This window comes from Haliotis rufescens, unplaced genomic scaffold (genome assembly GCF_023055435.1).
Source record: "Haliotis rufescens isolate VD_foot unplaced genomic scaffold, xgHalRufe1.0.p SCAF_6, whole genome shotgun sequence".
NCBI lineage: Eukaryota > Metazoa > Mollusca > Gastropoda > Lepetellida > Haliotidae > Haliotis > Haliotis rufescens.
The window spans coordinates 39,316,621-39,340,418 of NW_025964334.1; the positions used below are offsets into that span (position 1 = coordinate 39,316,621).

At 43.1% G+C, this 23,798-nt stretch overlaps 1 protein-coding gene across 1 annotated transcript in view; it reads right to left on the reverse strand.

Moving 5' to 3' along the window:
- Positions 1 to 449: 449 nt before the first annotated feature.
- Positions 450 to 23,798, reverse strand: part of LOC124145802 (cell surface hyaluronidase-like) — a 28,069-nt gene continuing 4,720 nt past the window's right edge. Inside the window, exons 9-35 of the mRNA XM_046515727.2 lie at positions 23,158 to 23,230; positions 22,526 to 22,644; positions 21,999 to 22,171; positions 20,170 to 20,239; positions 18,741 to 18,902; positions 18,112 to 18,260; positions 17,293 to 17,364; positions 16,868 to 17,056; positions 16,349 to 16,571; positions 15,667 to 15,882; positions 14,487 to 14,580; positions 14,286 to 14,391; positions 13,307 to 13,477; positions 13,037 to 13,196; positions 12,816 to 12,866; positions 11,042 to 11,129; positions 10,360 to 10,650; positions 9,830 to 9,993; positions 9,427 to 9,589; positions 9,013 to 9,111; positions 8,245 to 8,396; positions 7,623 to 7,725; positions 6,982 to 7,056; positions 6,646 to 6,678; positions 6,354 to 6,438; positions 2,086 to 2,189; positions 450 to 1,210 (exon numbers count right to left, since the gene is read on the reverse strand). Coding sequence (XP_046371683.2) covers positions 1,005 to 1,210; positions 2,086 to 2,189; positions 6,354 to 6,438; positions 6,646 to 6,678; positions 6,982 to 7,056; positions 7,623 to 7,725; positions 8,245 to 8,396; positions 9,013 to 9,111; positions 9,427 to 9,589; positions 9,830 to 9,993; positions 10,360 to 10,650; positions 11,042 to 11,129; positions 12,816 to 12,866; positions 13,037 to 13,196; positions 13,307 to 13,477; positions 14,286 to 14,391; positions 14,487 to 14,580; positions 15,667 to 15,882; positions 16,349 to 16,571; positions 16,868 to 17,056; positions 17,293 to 17,364; positions 18,112 to 18,260; positions 18,741 to 18,902; positions 20,170 to 20,239; positions 21,999 to 22,171; positions 22,526 to 22,644; positions 23,158 to 23,230 — 3,591 coding nt within the window. The 3' untranslated portion in view covers positions 450 to 1,004. The remainder of the gene's footprint in view (positions 1,211 to 2,085; positions 2,190 to 6,353; positions 6,439 to 6,645; positions 6,679 to 6,981; positions 7,057 to 7,622; positions 7,726 to 8,244; positions 8,397 to 9,012; positions 9,112 to 9,426; positions 9,590 to 9,829; positions 9,994 to 10,359; positions 10,651 to 11,041; positions 11,130 to 12,815; positions 12,867 to 13,036; positions 13,197 to 13,306; positions 13,478 to 14,285; positions 14,392 to 14,486; positions 14,581 to 15,666; positions 15,883 to 16,348; positions 16,572 to 16,867; positions 17,057 to 17,292; positions 17,365 to 18,111; positions 18,261 to 18,740; positions 18,903 to 20,169; positions 20,240 to 21,998; positions 22,172 to 22,525; positions 22,645 to 23,157; positions 23,231 to 23,798) is intronic.

Genomic DNA, 23,798 nt, shown 5'->3' on the forward strand with positions numbered 1-23,798 from the left:
TGTTTACTCGTCACAGTTCGGTGCGGCACTTTCGACCTCAGGGCTCAATAATACTTTCGTACTACATATTGTTAAGTATGTAGAATAGTAAACATTTGAATGTATCAAAAGAACTTTACATTGTGCTTCTCCTACACTTTATCGGAGCTAGCCGGTCTAAATGTTCGATTGTTGATACCTCCCGCTGAACACATGTTGTATTTAGTATGTATGTGTGTTGGAATTGTAATGTGCTACACCCAAAATCAACGACTACAACGACAGGTGTTTCCTCGGAATATATGTTTAACGCCCCTAGAACAGTATTTTAGTAACCTCACTTTGTCATTGAATGCGTTACTGTATTGCACACATAGTTCATCGCATAGTTCACCCCCTGTCAATATTCTAAATGTCGAGAACTTAGCATGTTAGAAACAAATCGAACTCGTGAAAATCATTTTGTTTTCAAAAGGTTTTATTTGCCAACCATTGTTTCTAGAGCTAGTCAAATGATCTGTTGCATACAAAGCCAGCAAACAAAAGTGATTGAAATGAGCGTCAGTTGAATTGAATCCACTGTATCTGGATACATGTAACAGGCTTGCTGACTTGGTTGATGCATGTCATCGTATCCCTTTGCGTGGATCGATGCTCATGATGTCAATCACTTGATTGTCTGGTCTAGACTCGATCATTTACAGGCCGCCGTCATACAGCTGGAATATTGCTGAGAGTGGCGTTAAACAAAAAACCAAATAGATACATGTAAGGCCCCGCTGAGAGATTAATGATATGTTTATCTCTATACTGAAATTACTACAGCTGATTACAATATTTTTGCAACAATTCGTGTTCTGGAATCCATGGATACATTGATAAAAGTCTACACACACGAGTTATGTTACTGTATTTGAAGTATACATCTACAGACATTGCACTTACAAAATCACACTTGCATATATCACTTCGATAAATGATGCTGTGTTTGGATTTTATTGTACACCTGAACAGCTGGGATTTGTCTACAGAGGCATCTTGCATACGGCAGCGTGATTCTGTTTAAGACACGGGGTGTTCTTCCATGTGACTTTGTTGTCATAGTAACATATCTTCGTACAGTAGCCACCGGTCAGTCCAGACATGCCATGTCCGTCGCTCCAGTTCTCGTAGACGGGGTCCGATCCGTCCAGCCAGGTGAACTTGTCGAACACACTGCGGTACCGGTAACCTGGAGACAAACAACAAATAGTTAGAGCTCCAAGCCTGTGAAAAGTAAATGCGGGTGATATTCCATTTGTTGATATGTATTCTCGGATAGAGAGTTGACAGACCATGATGACAAGCGTGGCGAGGCAGTGATCTTCTACTGTACACTATATATAGAGGCACGCCACTAGGCCACCCAGGACTCAGGCCCTGTAAGTGGCTGTAAGCTTTTAAATTGGTGGCTATCCACAAATAGTCGCAATAGTACAAATGGACACTTATTATGATTATGCAAGGGATTTGGGCGTTTATTTACACATATAAGTCGGTGTTACACGTGTTTACGTTTTTAATTCAATTATAGTAATTATAAGCAATCGTAATAACACTGCTATATTTAAAACAGTTGAACTTCATTGTGTCGAACATGTGGCGACCTGAAAAGGGTTCAGGTTATCCGGGGTCCAAGATATCAGGGGTTCAAGTTATCCGGGGTCCAAGATATCAGGGGAATGTCATGCTTAATTTGGATGATTTGGACTCTTAAATGAGTTCGAGACAATCTGGAATTCGACACATCCTAGTTCAACACACCGAGGTTCGACTGTATTTCCCACTAACATACATTTTTTTCTTACATTAACTTACCAACATATTATTTACTAACATGTTATATGTGACTGTGGGCTTATGCCACTCATCCCAAACTGACACCTGATTACGTACCAGAGAATACATTCTAGAGTAATTATATACATCATGTTCCTATGGGGTGTGTGTAGGCACTGTGCTTTTCCAACAGGTTGATCATAACTATGTAGAGAGTACTTGTATAGTCCATATAAGGTAATGTTGGCAATGTTCCTCCTCAATGCCCAATGTGCTGTCACAAGTTACCTATGAGGACGTCCTTCTCCTCTCCCTCATGGAAGTCCTTCACCATGTTGTAGACGAAGTCGTTCTCAGCCTTGCTGTGGACTGTCACCATGTTGCTGTCGCCCCTGTTGACAGGATTTGATTCGGTGATATCGAAGCTGTTCCAGAATTGACTCCAATGTAAAAGCATGCCGCTATTCTACCATGTGACTACTTTATTCAACATTCTCCGCCAGGAAACAGTGACACACAAACTAAGCTCGGTCAGCCACATTTCAACACTGGGTTTTATGTACCTCGTTAACAAACACACCAAACCAACATACATATCGGCAGCGTTATGGCATTATGTACAGTTTGTACACGTGTCTCCTACACGTCTCTCCGGATGTACATGTCATCCTCCCCCAGGTTAAGCAGTACAGAAATCAAGTGTTTCTCGTCCTCTCCTTGTCTCTATATTGCAGGATGTATGGCATTCCTGATACTAATTACTGCATTGCTCTGAAATTTACTATACTGGTATCCTCAGTTGTCAAATGCATTTGTCATTTGAACGCTTTTTTGAACAATGTCTTACTCGTTACCCAGAGCGAACACAGAGACTGTTCGCAAGAGAACGACTGACTGGTTACACAGAGATGCTACGGACACTGTTCATTAAAGTAGGATTTGTTTGGTTGTTGTTTAACGCCGCACTCAGCAATATTCCAGCTACTTGACGGCGGTCTGTGAATAATCGAGTTCGAACCAGACAATCCAGGCATAGATATCATGAGCATCGATCCACGCAATTGAGATACGATGACATGCATTAGTGAGCCTGACCACCCGATCCCGTTAGTCCCGCAGCCACGGACACTGTTTACTACAGGAGGACTTACTGGTTACACAGAGCGGCCACATATACTGTCTACTACAGGAGGACTTACTGGTTACACAGAGCGGCCACATATACTGTCTACTACAGGAGGACTTACTGGCTTCACAGAGCAGCCACGGTCACTGTTTACTACAGGGGCACGTACTGTTGACAGAGCGGCCACATACACTGTTTACTACATCAGGACTTACTGGCTACACAGAGCGGCCACAGACACTCTTAACTACAGGATGACTTACTGGTTACACAGAGCGGCCACGGACACTCTTAACTACAGGAGGACTTACTGGCTACACAGAGCGGCCACGGTCACTCTTAACTACAGGAGGACTTACTGGTTACACAGAGCGGCCACGGTCACTGTTCACTGCAGGAGGACTTACTGGTTCACAGAGCGGCCACAGACACTCTTAACTACAGGAGGACTTACTGGTTACACAGAGCGGCCACAGACACTCTTAACTACAGGAGGACTTACTGGCCACACAGAGCGGCCACGGTCACTGTTTACTACAGGAGGACTTACTGGTTACACAGAGCAGCCACGGACACTGTTTACTACAGGAGGACTTACTGGCTTCACAGAGCGGCCACGGTCACTGTTTACTACAGGAGGACTTACTGGTTACACAGAGCGGCCACGGTCACTGTTTACTACAGGAGGACTTACTGGTTACACAGAGCAGCCACGGACACTGTTTACAACATTAGGACTTACTGGTTACACAGAGCGGCCACGGACACTGTTTACTACAGGAGGACTTACTGGTTACACAGAGCGGCCACAGACACTGTCTACTACAGGAGGACTTACTGGTTACACAGAGCGGCCACGGACACTGTCTACTGCAGGAGGACTTACTGGTTACACAGAGCGGCCACGGACACTGTTTACTACAGTAGAAGTTACTGGTTACACAGAGCGGCCACGGACACTGTCTACTACAGGAGGACTTACTGGTTACACAGAGCAGCCGGGGACACTGTCTACTACAGGAGGACTTACTGGTTACATAGATTAGCCACGGTCACTGTTTACTACAGGAGGACTTACTGGTTACACAGAGCGGCCACGGTCACTGTTTACTACAGGAGGACTTACTGGTTACACAGAGCAGCCACGGACACTGTTTACAACATTAGGACTTACTGGTTACACAGAGCGGCCACGGACACTGTTTACTACAGGAGGACTTACTGGTTACACAGAGCGGCCACAGACACTGTCTACTACAGGAGGACTTACTGGTTACACAGAGCGGCCACGGACACTGTCTACTGCAGGAGGACTTACTGGTTACACAGAGCGGTCACGGACACTGTTTACTACAGTAGAAGTTACTGGTTACACAGAGCGGCCACGGACACTGTCTACTACAGGAGGACTTACTGGTTACACAGAGCAGCCGGGGACACTGTCTACTACAGGAGGACTTACTGGTTACATAGATTAGCCACGGACACTGTCTACTACAGAAGGACTTACTGGTTACACAGAGTGGCCACGGACACTGTCTACTACCGGAGGACTTACTGGTTACACAGAGCAGCCACGGACACTGTTTACTACAGGAGGACTTACTGGTTACACAGAGCAGCCACGGACATTGTTTACTACATCAGGACTTACTGGTTACACAGAGCGGCCACGGACACTGTTAACTACAGGAGGACTTACTGGTTACACAGAGCGGCCACGGACACTGTTTACTACAGTAGAAGTTACTGGTTACACAGAGCAGCCACGGACACTGTCTACTACAGGAGGACTTACTGGTTACACAGAGTGGCCACGGACACTGTCTACTACCGGAGGACTTACTGGTTACACAGAGCAGCCACGGACACTGTTTACTACAGGAGGACTTACTGGTTACACAGAGCAGCCACGGACATTGTTTACTACATCAGGACTTACTGGTTACACAGAGCGGCCACGGACACTGTTAACTACAGTAGAAGTTACTGGTTACACAGAGCGGCCACGGACACTGTCTACTACAGGAGGACTTACTTGTTACACAGAGCAGCCACGGACACTGTTTACTACAGGAGGACTTACTGGTTACACAGATTAGCCACGGACACTGTCTACTACCGGAGGACTTACTGGTTACACAGAGCAGCCACGGACACTGTTTACTACAGGGGGACTTACTGGTTACACAGATTAGCCACGGACACTGTCTACTACCGGAGGACTTACTGGTTACACAGAGCGGCCACGGACACTGTCTACTACAGGAGGACTTACTGGTTACACAGAGCGGCCACAGACACTGTTTACTACAGTAGAAGTTACTGGTTACACAGAGCGGCCACAGACACTGTCTACTACAGGAGGACTTACTGGTTACACAGAGCGGCCACGGACACTGTTTACTACAGTAGAAGTTACTGGTTACACAGAGCGGCCACGGACACTGTCTACTACAGGAGGACTTACTTGTTACACAGAGCAGCCACGGACACTGTTTACTACAGGAGGACTTACTGGTTACACAGAGCGGCCACGGTCACTGTTTACTACAGTAGAAGTTACTGGTTACACAGAGCGGCCACGGACACTGTTTACTACAGGGGGACTTACTGGTTACACAGAGCAGCCACGGACACTGTTTACTACAGTAGAAGTTACTGGTTACACAGAGCAGCCACGGACACTGTCTACTACAGGAGGACTTACTGGTTACACAGAGCGGCCACGGACACTGTCTACTACAGGAGGACTTACTGGTTACACAGAGCGGCCACGGACACTGTTTACTACAGTAGAAGTTACTGGTTACACAGAGCGGCCACAGACACTGTCTACTACAGGAGGACTTACTGGTTACACAGAGCGGCCACGGACACTGTTTACTACAGTAGAAGTTACTGGTTACACAGAGCGGCCACGGACACTGTCTACTACAGGAGGACTTACTTGTTACACAGAGCAGCCACGGACACTGTTTACTACAGGAGGACTTACTGGTTACACAGAGCGGCCACGGTCACTGTTTACTACAGTAGAAGTTACTGGTTACACAGAGCGGCCACGGACACTGTTTACTACAGGGGGACTTACTGGTTACACAGAGCAGCCACGGACACTGTTTACTACAGTAGAAGTTACTGGTTACACAGAGCAGCCACGGACACTGTCTACTACAGGAGGACTTACTGGTTACACAGAGCAGCCACGGACACTGTTTACTACAGGAGGACTTACTGGTTACACAGATTAGCCACGGACAATGTCTACTACCGGAGGACTTACTGGTTACACAGAGTGGCCACGGACACTGTTTACTACAGGGGGACTTACTGGTTACATAGATTAGCCACGGACACTGTCTACTACAGAAGGACTTACTGGTTACACAGAGTGGCCACGGACACTGTCTACTACAGAAGGACTTACTGGTTACACAGAGCGGCCACGGTGTCGTAGCTGGGCGCGGTCTTGCCGGTGTACAGGTAGCAGGAGCCATTGTGTTCCTTCCAAGCTGGGGAATACAGGTTACAGAATCGTACTGGGTGAATTGGGTGTGTAACAATATAGTCATCTTGAGTTGTAGCAAAGTGTAAAATCAGTTCAAAAATAATGGTTAGAACAGTTTGATACCGGACTGAATTATCAATCAGATTTTTTAAATCAAAACATTGAGAGTATAACATCGCTTCAAATTCAGACATAAACCTGTTTATCTTACTTGGTGGACAGTTACTGGTTGATGGGGATCCCTCTGGAACAAATAAAGATATAACCATTTAAACAGTCCATTCGCCGTTACATCAAGTCATTAATTCTAATGTATGAATACAGCGATGGTTAAAGTTGACAAGAAATAATATGAATAATATTTGCGCAAATTTACGTATTTTTCAAAGTGTCCTTACCTTTAGCGGTGTATCACTGATTACCGCCTTTCATTCATGTACATCGTGCCAAACAGTATATAACTTGTATGAAAGTAATCCACCCAGGGAACTGGCTGGGCGGCTGTCTAACCGCTTCTGGATCAATAAAAGTAGAGATGTAAACCTACCTATAAGGCACAGGACGCCATTCTTCTCGCTTGGACTGGCAGCGTTTTTGTTGAACAAGGAAGCGTAGGTCAACTCTGGCGAAACCAAACAAAAGTAACATTGCACTACGTACGTGAATACTGGAACTGGGAGACCTGACCCAACCTCGGTTGATGGATTCCAGCTCATAAGAGTAGCAACACACTATAGGACCCGGGGTCATGTTGCATAAAGCGATTTTAGCGCTACGAATATCATAAGTCCACGATGAAGTATGGGAGTAACGATCGTCATGGCGCTAAGATCGCTTTGTGCAAGAGGCCCCACATCAGAATAGATCATAGGTCCCCGCCACTCTACTGGTTGTTGTAATAGACGGCTGAATAAGGTCGGATGGTCGACCTTTTTGATTGGGTGTCGTATCCCGAATATTTACACGTCGCTGTGATATAACCTAAATATTGCTGATAAAGGCGTAAAACAACAAACAAACAAATAAACAAGTGTAGAATACTTGTTAACATGTCACTCTACACGGCAGTTGGACCTTACAGGTTTATTACAGGAGTAATTCATGTGGTGTCTGTATATTGTTATTAACATGCTGCTGTTAACTTGTCTATTAACATGCACGTGTACATCAGTGTATGAATGCTCCTACTATAGTGGGTGTCCATAGCTGTTCCAGTTTGGCTGATCACCATCTCGCCGATCCAGTAGTCCATGTCCCTGCCGAAAATCAGCAACTGATTACGGATTTCTCGCTGAAAGACAAAACAGGCCTTCAATTGGCGTTTTAAAATCATAATCCTCTGGCACCCCTGGTTGTTATACGCCATGCACTACACCCATGATCGTCTTAGGCCATTTAATTGGACTGGGTGGTCAGCCCCAGTAGCTGTCTGTGTGCCATCTTGACCTGATGGCGTGGCTCGATGATTTCAGTTACTGGTTTGTCCGATTAAGATCGGTTTTTGTTTACTGTGGCGTTAAAGAACATTCACGTACTAACCTACTTTGTAAAGAGCAGTTAGAATCAACGGAACGCCAATAGATACTAATGATTAGGACCTGCCTCCTTATGCTATTGTAGTGGGTGGTGCCAATATCTGGTGTCTGTAAAACTACCCTCCTCCTCTTTCCTCGGTCACATTCTCATGCACTCCTTAGCCTATGGTTTATAGTAATGTTGAAACAGTAAAATACTTCTTTCACTTCAACTGTATCATCAGGCAAGAATGATTTGAAGGTCGTACACACAAAACCTGTATATTGTTCCAAACCTGTGTGCCGCCATCTGTGACCGTCGGAAGCACTCCCTGGCGAGTTAAACATTGGTACTCTGCTGTGTCGTGGTCAGTTTTGGTGTTGAGGATGAGGTAGCACTTGCCGTTACTGCCCAGTCTGTGTCCGGCACCGTTAGGTCCACAGCTCTCTGGTTAATGGGGAACAAATGTACTTGTAACCCTAGAAGTTTACACGACTATTTATGTCATTTTAGTAACTGACGTTGTCTAATTCAGACTATGCTCAAATGACTGAAGGCTCTCACATTTGTCGATAACGACTGCCTCTCTGATGCCTATTGCGCCGTTAGCCAAGGCCCCGCAATGTACAGATGCATGCCTAATGCGTCCCAGAATCCTGAATTCATGGTGCTAAAGTCTTGCTCCTATCAACAACTGATTTAAAGGCGTAGCGGAAGTTTGCACATCGGTTTTTCGATTCATACCTCAATGAACCGAAAAAAGTACACAGTCAATCCACCACGGCGGGCTTCAGCAGCCCATGCTTGCCTTGAAAGGCGACTACGCTTGTCGTAAAAGGCGACTCACGGGGTCGGGTGGTCAGGCTTGCTGACTTGGTTGATGCATGTCATCGTATCCAATTTGCGAATATCTATATTGCTAACTACATACTAAAATGTAGGGTCAGACAAATTAACTAAACTACTTGAACCGTACAAGATATGACATACAAAATATCCTTTCGGGAGGATCTAATACTATGTTTGCTGCATATATTTAACTGTGTCTTGTATGCACACGTACCAAATACGGTGCTGGGGGTGATAGGCACCTGACAGATGTAGCGGTACTCGTAGTGCGACCTCCGGTAATCCCAGATTAAGCCTTGGTACACGTCTATGGCTGAAACACATTATACGCACATTATCCCACACTGCATCACATTGATTAATAATGATGTTTGTTGATACTAGTATCTTATTTCTGAGGGAATACTAACCGCTAAGACACATATACTGGTATTTTATTGCTAAACAACAGGTTTTAACCAATACGGGGCGGTGGGGTAGCCTGGTGGTGACCGCGTTGGCTCGTCACGCCGGGGTTCGATTCCCCACATGGATACAATGTGTGAAGCCCATGTGTGGTGTCCCCGCCGTGATATTGCTGGAATAATGCTAAAGCGGCTTGAAACCACACTCACTCACTCACTCTTACCAACAAAGTCGTCGTATTGTATAGCTGCGTCGTGCTTGAGGTCCCCGTTCATGTATGTAGCCGGTGTGCCATCCATGAAGACAAATTCTCCTTCTTTAGCAACATCCGTCAGGCCAATCCAGATGTTAGATTCACTCTGACCCAGGTATGCTTTTATTTCAGACTTGAAATAGAAGTATTGCATTATTCAATATACATAACACGATCTTTCAGAATTGCAGTAAACTCTCTGAAGGAAAAATGTTTGCATATTCTAATGACAAGTCATAAAAAATAATCTTTCTGTTCAGTGAGAAGCAGCGACGATGTGCTCATGATACAAACAATGGATAATTTGTTCCAAGTTTGATATAATTAAAAAAAGGAAATACAAACCCATGGGGTACATCCAAACGTTTCATACCTGCACAGCTGCAGAGGAGATGCTTGCCAGGTCACCGCCCATCTTCACGCATGCGCGTTGAGCATCAACAAAGTTGAGTCTGTCATCTCCAAAATAGTAACAGCTTCCGTCAATAACTACACCACGTGACCCCGGGCCGCAACTCGTTAAGGTAGTGCTGCGATCTGGGGACGAGATTATTAAGATTCTCAGTGACAAGTGTTTTTTGTGTTATGTTGATACTTATATCACTCATAATATATATTGTAGTAAACACGTCTTCATTTTCGTTAGGAGGGTCACGGTTGTCAAGAGTTGCGTCCCTTGGGCACACGAGAACACTGTGCCGAATCAAGGATCGCCCCAATTATGTTTTTAAGTTTGTCAGCAACATACCTGTGCTCGCGAGTTTCGCCGAAGTGGTAAACGTAATTAAGATCTGCATCACTTCGAGCTTTAATTAAGATTATTTTTTTTCTTTTAAAATTTGGAATGATCATATGTGGATGAGCTTTTATGAACACAATCTGGTGCAAACACAACACACTCACCTGCACTGGTGGTAAACACCTCATTCTTCCAGCCTCCCCCACAGGAACGTCCTGTTTTCGCGCTACACTCCTTGGTACAACCCTCACCAGAACCGTAGAGGCCAAAACTGTCACTACACCAACACTCATTGCTGTTTTGTAGGCCAGCATATCTGTAACCGTTCTGACCGCATCTCTGGACACAGAACCCCCTGGTCATGGATCTGTAGAGCCGTATTGTCATGTCACCCATGTCCCGCCGCCATGTGTCAACAGCGCAGCCCCGGGACTGACCCAGAAGCGGTACAGGTTCTGAAACACACAAATGGTCGTGTTGTGGTCATTAGAATACATTCGACCAGACATTCGGCGAGGTGAGAAGAACAGTCGGGTCTACGGTAACCTGCAAAAGATACACTGACAACCATTCATCACGGGGACCACGCAATGTAAAATTGTCTCACAGCTCAACCAGACACTCACATGGTTTGGGCACAAATAGCATACATTCACTTAGATCACACATTGTAACCTCATTAGTCGGCTCTTGGGACAAACGTGGGGTATTGCGAACCTCTTCTGACCAGAAGTCCCCGTGGGTAAAAGGACCAACAACTATATGCACATCTCATGTGACCGAGACAATTTGCCCTATTCATTAAGAAATGTGCACAATGATTCTATCAAGGTCGTATGTACCTACCTGGTTCTGCCTTAGGTGGACAATAGGGATCTTCGCTTGTAGAACTCGTCAAGATTGTGGTCGGACGGGTCTCTCCTGCACCGAAGCCCTATTAAAATCACAACGTAAAAGCAAATCTAACGCAAAACAGTCTCCACTTTGACATAAACTGTTTGCCTAGAAATATGTACATATATAATGTATAAACGATACAAAACCCTTTGCATAAGCAGAAGAAATATCTTCTGAACTCAAAGTCCATTGAACGAGTCCTACTGTATCATACGTATGTGTTTATCAATCAGTCTCAAATAGTGGTGATACCAGGTGTTCGCGAAAAGGCTAATCAATTGTTTACCAGTCAAAAACAAGTGAACCTATCGTTTTGATCGCTAATGCGTCAAGTGGAAATGCCCTCCACGTGTCTGCCATAAAACATTTTGAAAGCTTTTGGAAGGACTTGCGTGTTGTAAGCCTGATGTAGCTTTTGAGCAAGAGTCGCATGACGCTCTTGTAATTCTTCACAGGGACAAGTCTTCTCGAGTGTAGGTCAAACATTGTGAAGACTGGAGCAGCTGCACTTCTAGGTAAGGTTGATTATTGAAAAGTCGAAATCCTGTCATACAGTCATATCGATAGTTTGTTGTCAGTCAGAGTCGTCATGCGTAGATCTACATATGAAACGGACGACTGATGTCTTTTATTGCTAGTTCAGGTGGATACATAAGTGGAATGGAACTGGATATTTGACCACTATTGAACGACAGGGTATCATCAATATACATGAAGCCTAAGCTAAACTTCTTGGCCAAATTTGAATGTTTCGATTTTGCCAATCCGGACAGAAAATTACGATTCATTTGTTTAAAGAAACAGATTAGAAATTAGCGGGTACCTACTTCTTGCCTACATGTATTATCCCCAAATATAGATGTTAATGAGAAAGTCCAGCATTTCACAAATTGTTTCTCGGTAAACTCCAGATGACATTTGATTTCATTACTGACAAATTGTCATAACGTCTGAAAATAGAGATGTAACGATATCTATGGCTACCATGTTTAGTAACAAAAGCCCTATGGTTCAAGTCATTTCAAGTTTTCCATTAAGTTTGTCGTGTGGGATAGCGGTGTACTAAGTTAAAATAAAACAAACAAACCGTTTTGACAGAATTGAACTTTTGAGAGATTGCACTGATTGCAGAATTCTTCCTCAGTTGCCATCCTCTGTGTAGCATTATTTGATATGCCACGTGTACCGAGTTACTCTGATGAAACACTAGTGTAGTGATGCTTACATGTAATGGTTATGTTATTCGAGGTCGAGTCAGTGGGGACTTTCATGTAGGACAGCCAGACTTTGACTAGAGAAGTCTTTGCAGGGACAAAGTGGGTTTGTTTGAATTTTTTCCTCTTTCTTCCTCTCTGCGTGACCACATTCCTGTATACAACTTGCTGTCGCCTCCGTGGTATAGTGGCAGAACGTTCGACCGCAGAGAGAAACGTCGGTCGTTCGATCCCCGGCCGCATCATACCAAAAATACGGTAAAAGATGCCGCCCAGTATTGATGGGCTAAAACAAGACTGGTCACGCTCGCACGCACGCATGCACGTCGCTATATGAGTGCAATAATCTTGGGCGCGACGTTAAACCCCATTTCACCTCACCTTAATATCTATACAACTTTTGTCACATGGGTTGGGGAAACCTCCAATAAACCATTGAAACATAATGACAAGTCCCGCTCTTTACCTCAAAGAAGGTTTTGGCAGCAATGACCCATAGTTGTACTCACCTGGGATGATGCCTTGACACATGGAGAGGGTGGAATATATCCAGTGGATACCTGGACAAAGATAGATTGGCTCATCAGTCATGTACAAGGTACAACTTAATATTGCTCAACTTCATGTTACAAGCCTGGCTTTAGTTTTCAAAAACATATTAGCCCTGAATGTTAAATGGTAGTTCCCTAAAAACGTTTCGGTTGTGTATTTTTCAGCCTACGTTCAGTACCTCTGCTTCTTTAATGTAAGGACCATAGGCTGTTTGCCGACAGTCTGCAGTGTTGCTTCCGTCTTTTCTCACGATGTTGAAGTTTGGACATTTTCCATTCGGACACAGCATCTGCCTCTCAGTTCGAGTCTCATTTGACATCAGCTTGACGAAGATCATGCTGTAATAAAGATGCATCAATATGGTCAAATGGTTTTTCCACATACACGACAGAATAACAATATACATTAAGACACTGATATCGACAACTCGTGAAACTGTGGTACATACCCAACTTGTTTGTCCCAGAAGTAGGCCCTACCGGAAGTATCAGCATCCAGTTCCTGTATAGTGGCGACCTCTAGCGGTGGCCTCCGTTTATTGTAGGAGGGGTACCAACTGGACAGCTCAAATGTCGTCATGTCTTTAGGCATGCATACGCCGACACGAATGGAATCACCACTGAAAATACAAATAGTTAGGAATGATATCTATGGATTGTTTAAATTATGCTATAAAGTCAAATTCTGATAAATTGCGCTAAAAACGAAGAAAGTTGATTCAGTAATATAACAGGTTTGATATATTATACACATTGTTTGCACATTTTTGTTCTGTTACTACATATTTCAACGTATTTCATGTGATTGCTCATGTTATATGATTCATCACAGTGTGGAGATTCCGTTGGTTCATGCAACCCATGCTTGTTGTTAGAGGCGACTAAATGGATTGGCTGATCAGGCTTGGGTGATTGTCATCGTACCACGTCGGCGTGGACCGTTACTTAAAATATCAAGCATATATTTTGTCCAGATTTGATTATTTACAGGCCGCCGTCATATAGCTGGAATACTGCAGGGTGAGGTGTTCAGCAACAAACAATTAATAAAGTAACAACTAACACAACTAATGCCTGGATTCAACGTGGCAGAGCTCACGATGAACACGATGGACTTCCATGCATCATCTGCACGCTGACGATGAGATAGTGAGGACATTCCCATCAAAGCTAGAACTGAAGCGATTTACCCTTCACATGTTGCTAGAAGTGGAATATTCGGGTATTTTTTATTTGGGTCCTCCAAGTGCAAATTAGAAAGTCACGGCATACTTTCTCATAGTAATATACAATTGTTGTGCGTCATAACGCTAACAAACAAATGACTAAGTGTTGCGGGTTCACTGAGCTGACTGGAGATCAGTACTGGAAACGATGCATAACTTGTCCAAGATTCACTCAGCTACATTTTTAACGACTATTTCTCACCTCTCCATGTTGAATGCCTGTATCATGAACTGCTTAGGGACTGTGGTGTTGAAATGAACTGTGTAGGTCTTGTTAACCATGAAGTGATATCTACGGCCTTGATCTTCTGAAAAAATAAAAAAGGGGAGTGATGTTAATATTTCTATGTGTATCGACAAACCATAATTACACCTATGTGTTACTTAAAGAAAGGTAACTCACTGTTCATTGCGAATGGGTGTTCATGGGCGTCATCTCGGATGAAGGTGACAGGCTCATCGTTGCGGATTTTCCAGACATCGCTTCTAATGTCAATCTTCAATGAAAGACAGAACCACAGCATCAATACCGATCGATTTGTACATTTTATGGCCATCGGCACCTCCCCATATTAACTGGTTAATGTTTACAGAAATACGTCATAGTTTAAGTAACAGATCGTGTGAGTAATCTTTGACCTCATCGTGCCTCTCTCTGACACCGTTGTGATCCTGAACGTATTAATATGAAATGCGTATATTAGTGTAGTTTGTCTTCGACTTTAAATGGAGAAATCATGATAATCTGTTCCTTCTGAGTGATTCCTCCGACTTCAACATTTTTATGGTTGATATGTAACTGCTCCATAATTTTGCATAATGGCCTATTGTTGGGTCACATCACCTGCACAACGTGCACGTTCAGGATGACCACTGAATTCCTGGTTCCTGACGCCATAATAATGGTTTAACATGGCAATATCAATCCGCAGTTGCAAGTGTTGGGGAATCTCATTGAAGATTTAACTTAGTAACACACATGTCTTGGTTTCCTAAACAAGTCAGTAACAGTGCGTGAGTGAGTTGGGTTTAACGCCGCTTCTAAAAGTATTCCAGTTATATCGCGGCGTGTCAGCTCAATGTGGGAGGAAAGCCCGAAGTGATGCAGGTCTCAGACGTTTACCACTTCGGTGAAAGCCACGAGCACGGGTATGGTGCTGACAAACCTAGAAACATCATCGGGGCGAACCGGTATTCAAACCAACAATCATAGGTTTCTGGCGTGCACAAGGGACGCAACTCTGCACAGCGAATTGCGGCGCCCTAGACGACTGGGCCACCCGTGCCCCCAAGTTAGTAATAAGGAAACACATTCGAAAGGGGGAATAACTACTTCCATTTACGCCAGTTATGTCGATAGATTCAACCAAGATTCAATGGAGTACGGCCATTATGTGGAAAAGGGAGTCATCTACACATTCTATCTGATAGATTTATTGTGCATTCTATGCAGTATTTGCATCAGGTATGGCGTTTGAATTATTCGAAATAAAAATGGTGCATATGGCCTTATAATCTTTACTGCTTTACTCTAATGGCTTTGTGAATTTCATATCCTCAGTTAAAACACTGCGACTGCTCACCTTCACGTATTTGTAAGGACATACGGCCATGCCCCAGTTGTCCCTCACAGAACACTTGGGTGTGGTAAAGAACGGGTTGTTCTTGACGACCTGCGAGTTGATCATGCCCGTCACGCTACCGTCAACGTCGTGTAACGACGCTTGTTCTTTCCCTTCGGCGTCGTCTTCAAATCCTGGTGTGGTGTTGTTGCCGTCGAATACTGTGTTTCCCTCAGACTGTTGGGAAGAGAAGGTTTGCATGAAAAATAGACAAAATGTATATGGCATATTCGACAATGTTCCTCTTGTCGGTTGGTACAGTTAGATTACAAGACGCAATGATAACTATAAGACAAGAAAAGATTTGTATATAATATTTGAAACTAAAATGTAATTAAAGTCAACACATTTAGTTTCAGCTAAGTTGTGTCCTTTACATACTCTCAAGTATGACTGTTAAATGTAGTACAGAAGATATTTTGGTTCACGGCCACATGAATATACATAGTTTTATGGTTATTTTGAATGTACTAATGGTATTAGAAAGCGATGTATTTACATGTGTAAAATCTACAGAATGAATACACACATTCATTGACCCCGATCCGTGTTTGTGAGGATACCGGGGCAAGACCCGACTACAAGTTGGGGTTGTGTAATGTAGGACATGGGGCACTGTACGTGTGTCAAGAGACTAACCTACCTTGTCACAGAATCCAAACTTAAGACCGGACACAGTGCTTCTTGGGCTGAAGACGAGCATGTTGGTTCTCTTGAAGCCAAGAGCGCCACCAGTTCGATACCCAGGGACGTTGAAGACGCTGTCCCACGTGGAGTTCCAGTGCCAGTGGTAGAAGTCGTTGAAGTAGCAGTCGGTGACGTAGTTCGGACCGTTGTAGAAGACGAACCCTTGCAGAGGATCAGTTCTGGAGAAAATAAACATTAATATCACAATATCTTTACATGTTAGAACAATTCAAAAGGACACAGTCACGCTGATCGTGATGTTTTACAGAGGTTGATGTCGTGAGACACAGTTGCCCTCTGTCCGATCTCAAAAGCATTGCTTCACATCTTTGGGTAATAACACAGTGGCTTCCAGATTTAGTTTCCTATGGACCCTATCACCCAGGTAATAGCCGCTCTTTAACATATTACCAACACAGGTGGCGGGAACAATGTGTAACAGCTTCTTTTGTATGAATAACGGATATTTACTCACGGTCTCCAGCCCAGAAATGATCTACTGAACTTGTGGATTGGTTTCACTGGTCCGGTAAAGCCGCCGATGGTGTAAGTCCTGCCGACACCCATGTTGTCCGACATCCCAATAAACACCGAATTCCTGACTTCATTGAAGCGGTTACTCTTCGACAGCGGCATGACGAGGCCACGCTGTGAGTCAGCAATGCTGGAATACGACACAGTATACAGGACACTTCAAAACAAATATTTACACATATTTACATACCCTTTTGACCAGTCTCGGCCGAATAAGAGATCTGGCAACCAGCATATGCTGCATTAGAATGGCCCCAAGACAGGCCTCTTCAGTCGTATAGGCTGTTTTACAGTCCACCCAAACATATACCCGTCCTTGACCATTATATGTTGCACCAGAGTATTGCCCAAGGCAGAGAGTCTCACCTGCAGTTGACCAGAATGGTGTTGGCAGCCCTCAGCCATATATTCTCCTTACGGTTCTTGAACACGGTAAGTCTGTCGGACAGATGGAAGCAGGGTAAAATACAAGCCAGTTTTCTATGCACCAAAATAATGTTGGTGAAAGAGAGAATCTCACCCGAGTGTCTTTTGACATCAAATATACCGACACGAGTTGATAAAAGTGGAAAAATTCCGAGGCTTGCCGAGGATTTTTCCCACTTTTATCAACGAGTGTTGATATATTTGATATCAAAAGACACGAGGGTGAGATTTTATTTATCATCCAACATCATTCTTTCAACTTTTTCAATTTGTAGACATTAATTAACAGTGTCTTCAGTGTAAAAAGTACTGCAAACAGCTCCAGTAGCAGAGCCATTAGTGATGTCATTTGATTGTGACGTCATGTTACCAGTGACATCACAATGGTCTGCAAAGCATTGTGATGTAATGTCATTGCAGCCATATCTACAGTGTAGATATCGCTTGATCTCATCCAAGCGATATCTCCTGTGGGAGCCAGTTTTGGATGATAATGAGGATTAACGCCGCCTTGAGTAATATTCCAGCCATATGAAGGCGACGTGCACTAAAAGTTGGCTTACAGTTGGCATTATAATAAACAACGTGTTGTTTTCATTTGCATGATTCATTTCCTGATAAAGTGTCATATCATTTCTTAAATAAATGCAATTAAATAACAGTGTATTGGTTAACTTATATTGCGTCTTGCAGAACGTGTAATTAAAAGGTGAATAAGTCTACCGAATCTTTGAACAGCGTATGATAAATATCTGGTACCTCTTGATGGAGGTGGTGACTGGTTCTCCCTCTGGGGTGTTTGGTTCTCTGGGGTCGTATTCGCTGGATCCGAACCTCGCGTTCTCCGGGATGAACGTGCTATGGTGCATTTGGCCGTTTGAGATTCTGTTATCAAACATCAGACCTCTCTGGAAATGACAACAGTATTAAGTACGGTTTGTCTTGTTCGCAGGCATTGGAAATATTGGTCATCATTACACAGCCCAGTTATGATCCTGGAACAAGAGGCCATGGCCACTTGCACAAAGCAATCGTTGCAGTACGGCTATTGGAACACCAATTTTACGTAGGCTTACAACAGTCAAAGCGCTGAGATGCTTTGTTCCGATTGGGTTTAGTTATATATCAATTTATTCTTTCTGAGAATAAAGGCTGATAAACACTGCATCACTGATGCATTCCCGACACGTATCCGTCGACTAAACAAAGCCCATTCGTCGCAACATGACGTTTTTCACTAAGACATCTACAAATATATATCTTCAACCAGACATGTATAACCTTATGAAGGCAGATAACAACTTTGTTATATGTTTGTTCGCGGATCAACTGCAAAGTAAGAATTGCCTGTACCACGGCTCGAGACGTGTAGAGTTTGATTGTCTCACCTCATGATTGGAGTGAGCCACGTTGTTGTCGAACTCCAGGATGGGTGTGTGTCTGGTACTGAACTCTGTGACAGCTGATTGGTTGTTGGCCAGTTTCTCCGCTTGACGGGCAGCTGATGGTCCGAGGGGGCTGTCGGCGTAGTTGAGCCAGAATCCAGCGTTCTAGGGGAAAAGATTACATTAACGATGTCATACTTCTCCTCCTGTTAAATGAGATGATATCTCATTTGTCATTAGGGGCGAAAATCGTATGGACATTGGACTATGAACCTTCATAGAGTGAGGCCAAGTGAATTAACGTCGCTATTTTATACTTCGAAGGATGTATACAGACATTCATTTAGTACGTGTGACTTCATGTCAACACTGACAACCACACAACAAGTTGTAAGGCAGAATAAAATAGTTTCTCAAAAGGAGAGGTAGAGCGTATGTATGCTGAAGTTTCTCGATAGTAACATTTTTGTTGTCTTGTTACGAAATAACATCATCACTAGATGGGAAAGGTATCTTAGTAAGTCAGTCGCAGAGATAGCGCGTTGTAATACATTTGCATCAAGTACATGGCGTCAAAGTGGCAGACAAAATAGACGTGACGGGCGGGATTTCCGAGAACCTGAGGCGATTACAAGTGTTAGTCATCATTGATCAATTGTCCGATCTTTGAATGGTGATTATAAAGATGTGTCAAATAGATACTAAGGTAAATTCATAGATTGCGGTCGACTGTCACTGTCAAGTCGATAGTTTGGATGTGCATTTCTTAGTTTTGTTCACTGGGATGGGTCGTAGCGACGTGGTCAGGAATGGGTATGCAGCCTGAGTCAAACTCTCTGACTTACCCCTAAAACTCTAAGTTCAAGATTAATGGGTCTCAATGATCAGTTACCATCCTATAGTTATTCGTGCTAGGGAATTCCCAGGGGGACTCACCGGGAATGTGGAAGTTGTCCATCAGTGTTTACGTCACTTCAAGAATAGAGTCTCGTGAAAACCGTATGCTCGTCAACATGTTTCGTTCATACGTTTATATGAATGTTTCGCGGTCATGTGACCGACCTCTCAACCAATGGGAAAGCTGTATATCGTGTAAACTTCACACTTAAAAATAGTGGATAATGTCCTTTGCATTGTGTGGTGTAATGATTGTTGTCATAGAGGGTTCGTGATATACCTTATATGTTTGTGATACCAATAGAAAACACCCCTCATCTTAAAATAACACAAACGAACTTGTTAAATAGTGTCAGCTCTTCAAACCTGACTGTTGAGGTCTTATCTTCTGGAACGTATGGCCTTATATGTTAGTAATCTAAGAATGTGAAGTTCGTATCCCAGACTTGGTTCCTTGGTCGTCAGCACGATTCTCTATGACCTTTTTGTATTCTTCCTTCTCATTGACAAGAGGAAGACATGACGTGTTACTTACGTCCGAGCCGGCGGCCACGTTGTTCCTGATGTAGTTGTTGAAGTGGGTGATCCAGAAGGTGGCCAGGGAACTGGAACAGTCTCAGTGTTAATGTCCTCGAGCTAGACTATTCACCGTCAGCCACACATCGCAGTAATAACAAACGTTTATCTAGCTTCGACCATACCGTATCGATATTTGACACATCATTGATATTTATCACATACTTGTAGAGTAGTAACTTAATCTATCAGTCATATATTCCCTCTTTGCGCTGAATTACCATAACAAATTCCATTGACATATTGTGTCTTCAGTTTCTCCATGTTCTGAATGTAAGTTGTCCATGTTCTGAATGTTGATTGCCCATGTTCTGAATGTTGGTTGCCTATGTTCTGTATGTTGATTGCCCATGTTCTGAATGTTGGTTCTAACTGTCTGTATGTTAGTTGCCCATGTCCTGAATGTTGGTTGGACTTGTTCTGTATGTTGGTTGTACATGTTCTGAATGTTGGTTGCCCATGTCCTGAATGTTGGTTGGACTTGTTCTGAAAGTTGGGTTGACTTGTTCTGTATGTTGGTTGCCTATGTTCTGTATGTTGGTTGCCCATGTTCTGAATGTTGGTTCTAACTGTTCTCTATGTTGGTTGTACAAGTTCTGAATGTTGGTTGCCCATGTTCTGACTGTTGGTTGCCCATGTTCTGAATGTTGGTTGCCTATGTTCTGTATGTTAGTTGCCCATGTCCTGAATGTTGGTTGGACTTGTTCTGAATGTTGGTTGCCCATGTTCTGAATGTTAGTTGCCCATGTCCTGAATGTTGGTTGGACTTGTTCTGAATGTTGGTTGCCCATGTTCTGAATGTTGGTTGCCCATGTTCTGAATGTTGGTTGCCAATGTTCTGAATGTTGGTTGCCCATGTTCTGAATGTTGGTTGCCCATGTTCTGTATGTTGGTTGCCCATGTTCTCTATGTTGGTTGCCCATGTTCTCTATGTTGGTTGCCCATGTTCTGAATGTTGGTTGCCCATGTTCTGAATGTTGGTTGCCCATGGTCTGTTGTTGGTTGTACACGTTCTGTATGTTGGTTGTACAAGGTCTGTATGTTGGTTGTACAAGTTCTGTATGTTGGTTGTAAAAGGTATGTATGTTGTGTGTACACATTCTGTATGTTGGTTGTACAAGTTCTTTGTGTTGGTTGTACAAGTTCTTTGTGTTGGTTGTACACGTTCTGTATGTTGTGTGTACAAGGTCTGTATGTTGGTTGTACAAGTTCTTTGTGTTGGTTGTACACGTTCTGTATGTTGGTTGTACAAGTTCTGTATGTTGGTTGTAAAAGGTCTGTATGTTGTGTGTACAAGTTCTGTATGTTGTGTGTACAAGTTCTGTATGTTGGTTGTACACGTTCTGTATGTTGGTTGTACAAGTTCTGTATGGTGGTTGAACAAGTTCTTTGTGTTGGCTGTACACGTTCTGTATGTTGGTTGTACAAGTTCTGTATGTTGGTTGTACAAGTTCTGTATGTTGGTTGTAAAAGGTCTGTATGTTGTGTGTACAAGTTCTGTATGTTGGTTGTACAAGTTCTGTGTATTGGTTGTACAAGTTCTGTATGTTGGTTGTACAAGTTCTGTGTGTTGGTTGTACAAGTTCTGTATGTTGGCTGTACAAGTTCTGTATGTTGGTTGTACAAATTGTGGTTGCACATGGCCTCTTTACAGTTACAGGCCTAATCATGGCCAAATGATTTCTACCGGCTCCGATGCGTTTCTGATCATTTTTGTTTCCTGTTATTTTATTATTGTACAATAGCAGTATATTAACTGTCGAATACGAGTAACTGCACATGACGTACTTGCAACTCCAGGCTAGGGTTTTGTCGCACCAGTTGTTTTTCATGTCCGTCATTATGTGTGTGCCGTGTTTCGTTCCGATTCCGATATTCCCGTCCAGAATATTGTATTGCTCCACACTGTCCTCCAGGAAGTAGCCGTGGCCAAGATGGTCGTAACAGGCGTTGTCGCTCACCTGTGTGATGACGACAGAATAGTTGAACCATACGTGGGAACAGTCAAAGAAACATCCACATATTAGGCAATAGTCAAACAACCAGTATATACATAATCTATAATCATTATTTACTGACTGTGTGGCAATGCTGTCAACCTTCCGGTAAATACCTTGGAGAATATACTTTCGCGACCTTCAACAGAAGCAATCATTATCAACGAAATCTAACTGACGGCAATAGAATGGAGGCCCTAGTGTTCATGTTAAAAGGCAGTTTGTGATGCAGATTTCATAATGTAATAAGTGTGTGATACAAATTGATGACTTGGTGGACAGAAATGATGTATTGAGACAGATAACTAGGAAGAGTACCTCGAGTCCGTCGGTGCCGTGGATGGTGACACATCTGGCCAGGCTGTGGTGGATGGAGTTGCTGCGGACCCAGGTGCCGTTGACGTCGTCACACATGTGGAAGTGTATGGGGTAGGAACCTGCAATTCAAAAGATATTTCTTATCATGTAATATTTCTCACGCTATTGATAAATGCCCATGGTCGATGTACATGAATAATCCCAGCATTCGTAAAGATGTCTAGGTAACAACATCCAGGATATTATATAACGTTACTGAGCCAACAATCAGTATATCCAATGTGTAAGTAAAGCATACACTAGTTAATTACCTTGACCAGGTCAAATTACAGGCATATCAATTTTACTTATTTTGGAGGTTACATTATATATTACCTTTAAAATATGTAAAATTTTATGAAATATAAAAAGACGTTTCAGATCAAGATAACGGAACTTCTGTTTTGCGATCACGTGAGAAGAATGAGGACTACATATACAAATAGACATGTATGGATGGAAAACAAACATACTGACATGAAAGGAGAACTGTTTCTACGCAAGTAAAATGGAACGCCTTGACAGTGAATGTCAACATAGCACGGGGAGAAAGTATCATTTTTCACAAGACTGATCTCTATGATAAATGTTACCTGTGAACTCCTGCTGTCCCATGTGGTAGAACTCAATGCCTTGGATGTGAGCTGAGTCGAAACCCTTGGTTACCTGTACATAAATATATACCATCAATTGTCTTCTTTTGGCTGTTTTCACGACATACTTACCAGTGTGTAAATATGTCTTCTATGTAGTCACCATGGCATAATGTTAGTAATAAATAGCTAGTCAGACACAGGTTTCATCGATTTCCGTGTTGACAATGGAGAGTGTATGTTGAGTGTATATAGTTTCTGTTATATATCCACAACCGACAAGATACTAAGTATTCATCAGTACCGAATTCAGTACACACAATAAAGGAAGTGTGTTACCTAAAGATGTCCACAATATACGTTAACGTTATCACAGAGATACTATGTGTACATGGTGGCCACTAAACACCCTGGTAAATGAAGTGTGTTACCTAAAGATGTCCACCATATACGTTGACGTTATCACAGATATACTATGTGTACATGGTGGCAACTAAACACCCTGGTAAATGATGTATGTTACCTTAAAATGTCCACCATATACGTTGACGTTATCACAGATATACTATGTGTACATCGTGGCAACTAAACACCCTGGTAAATGATGTATGTTACCTTAAAATGTCCACCATATACGTTGA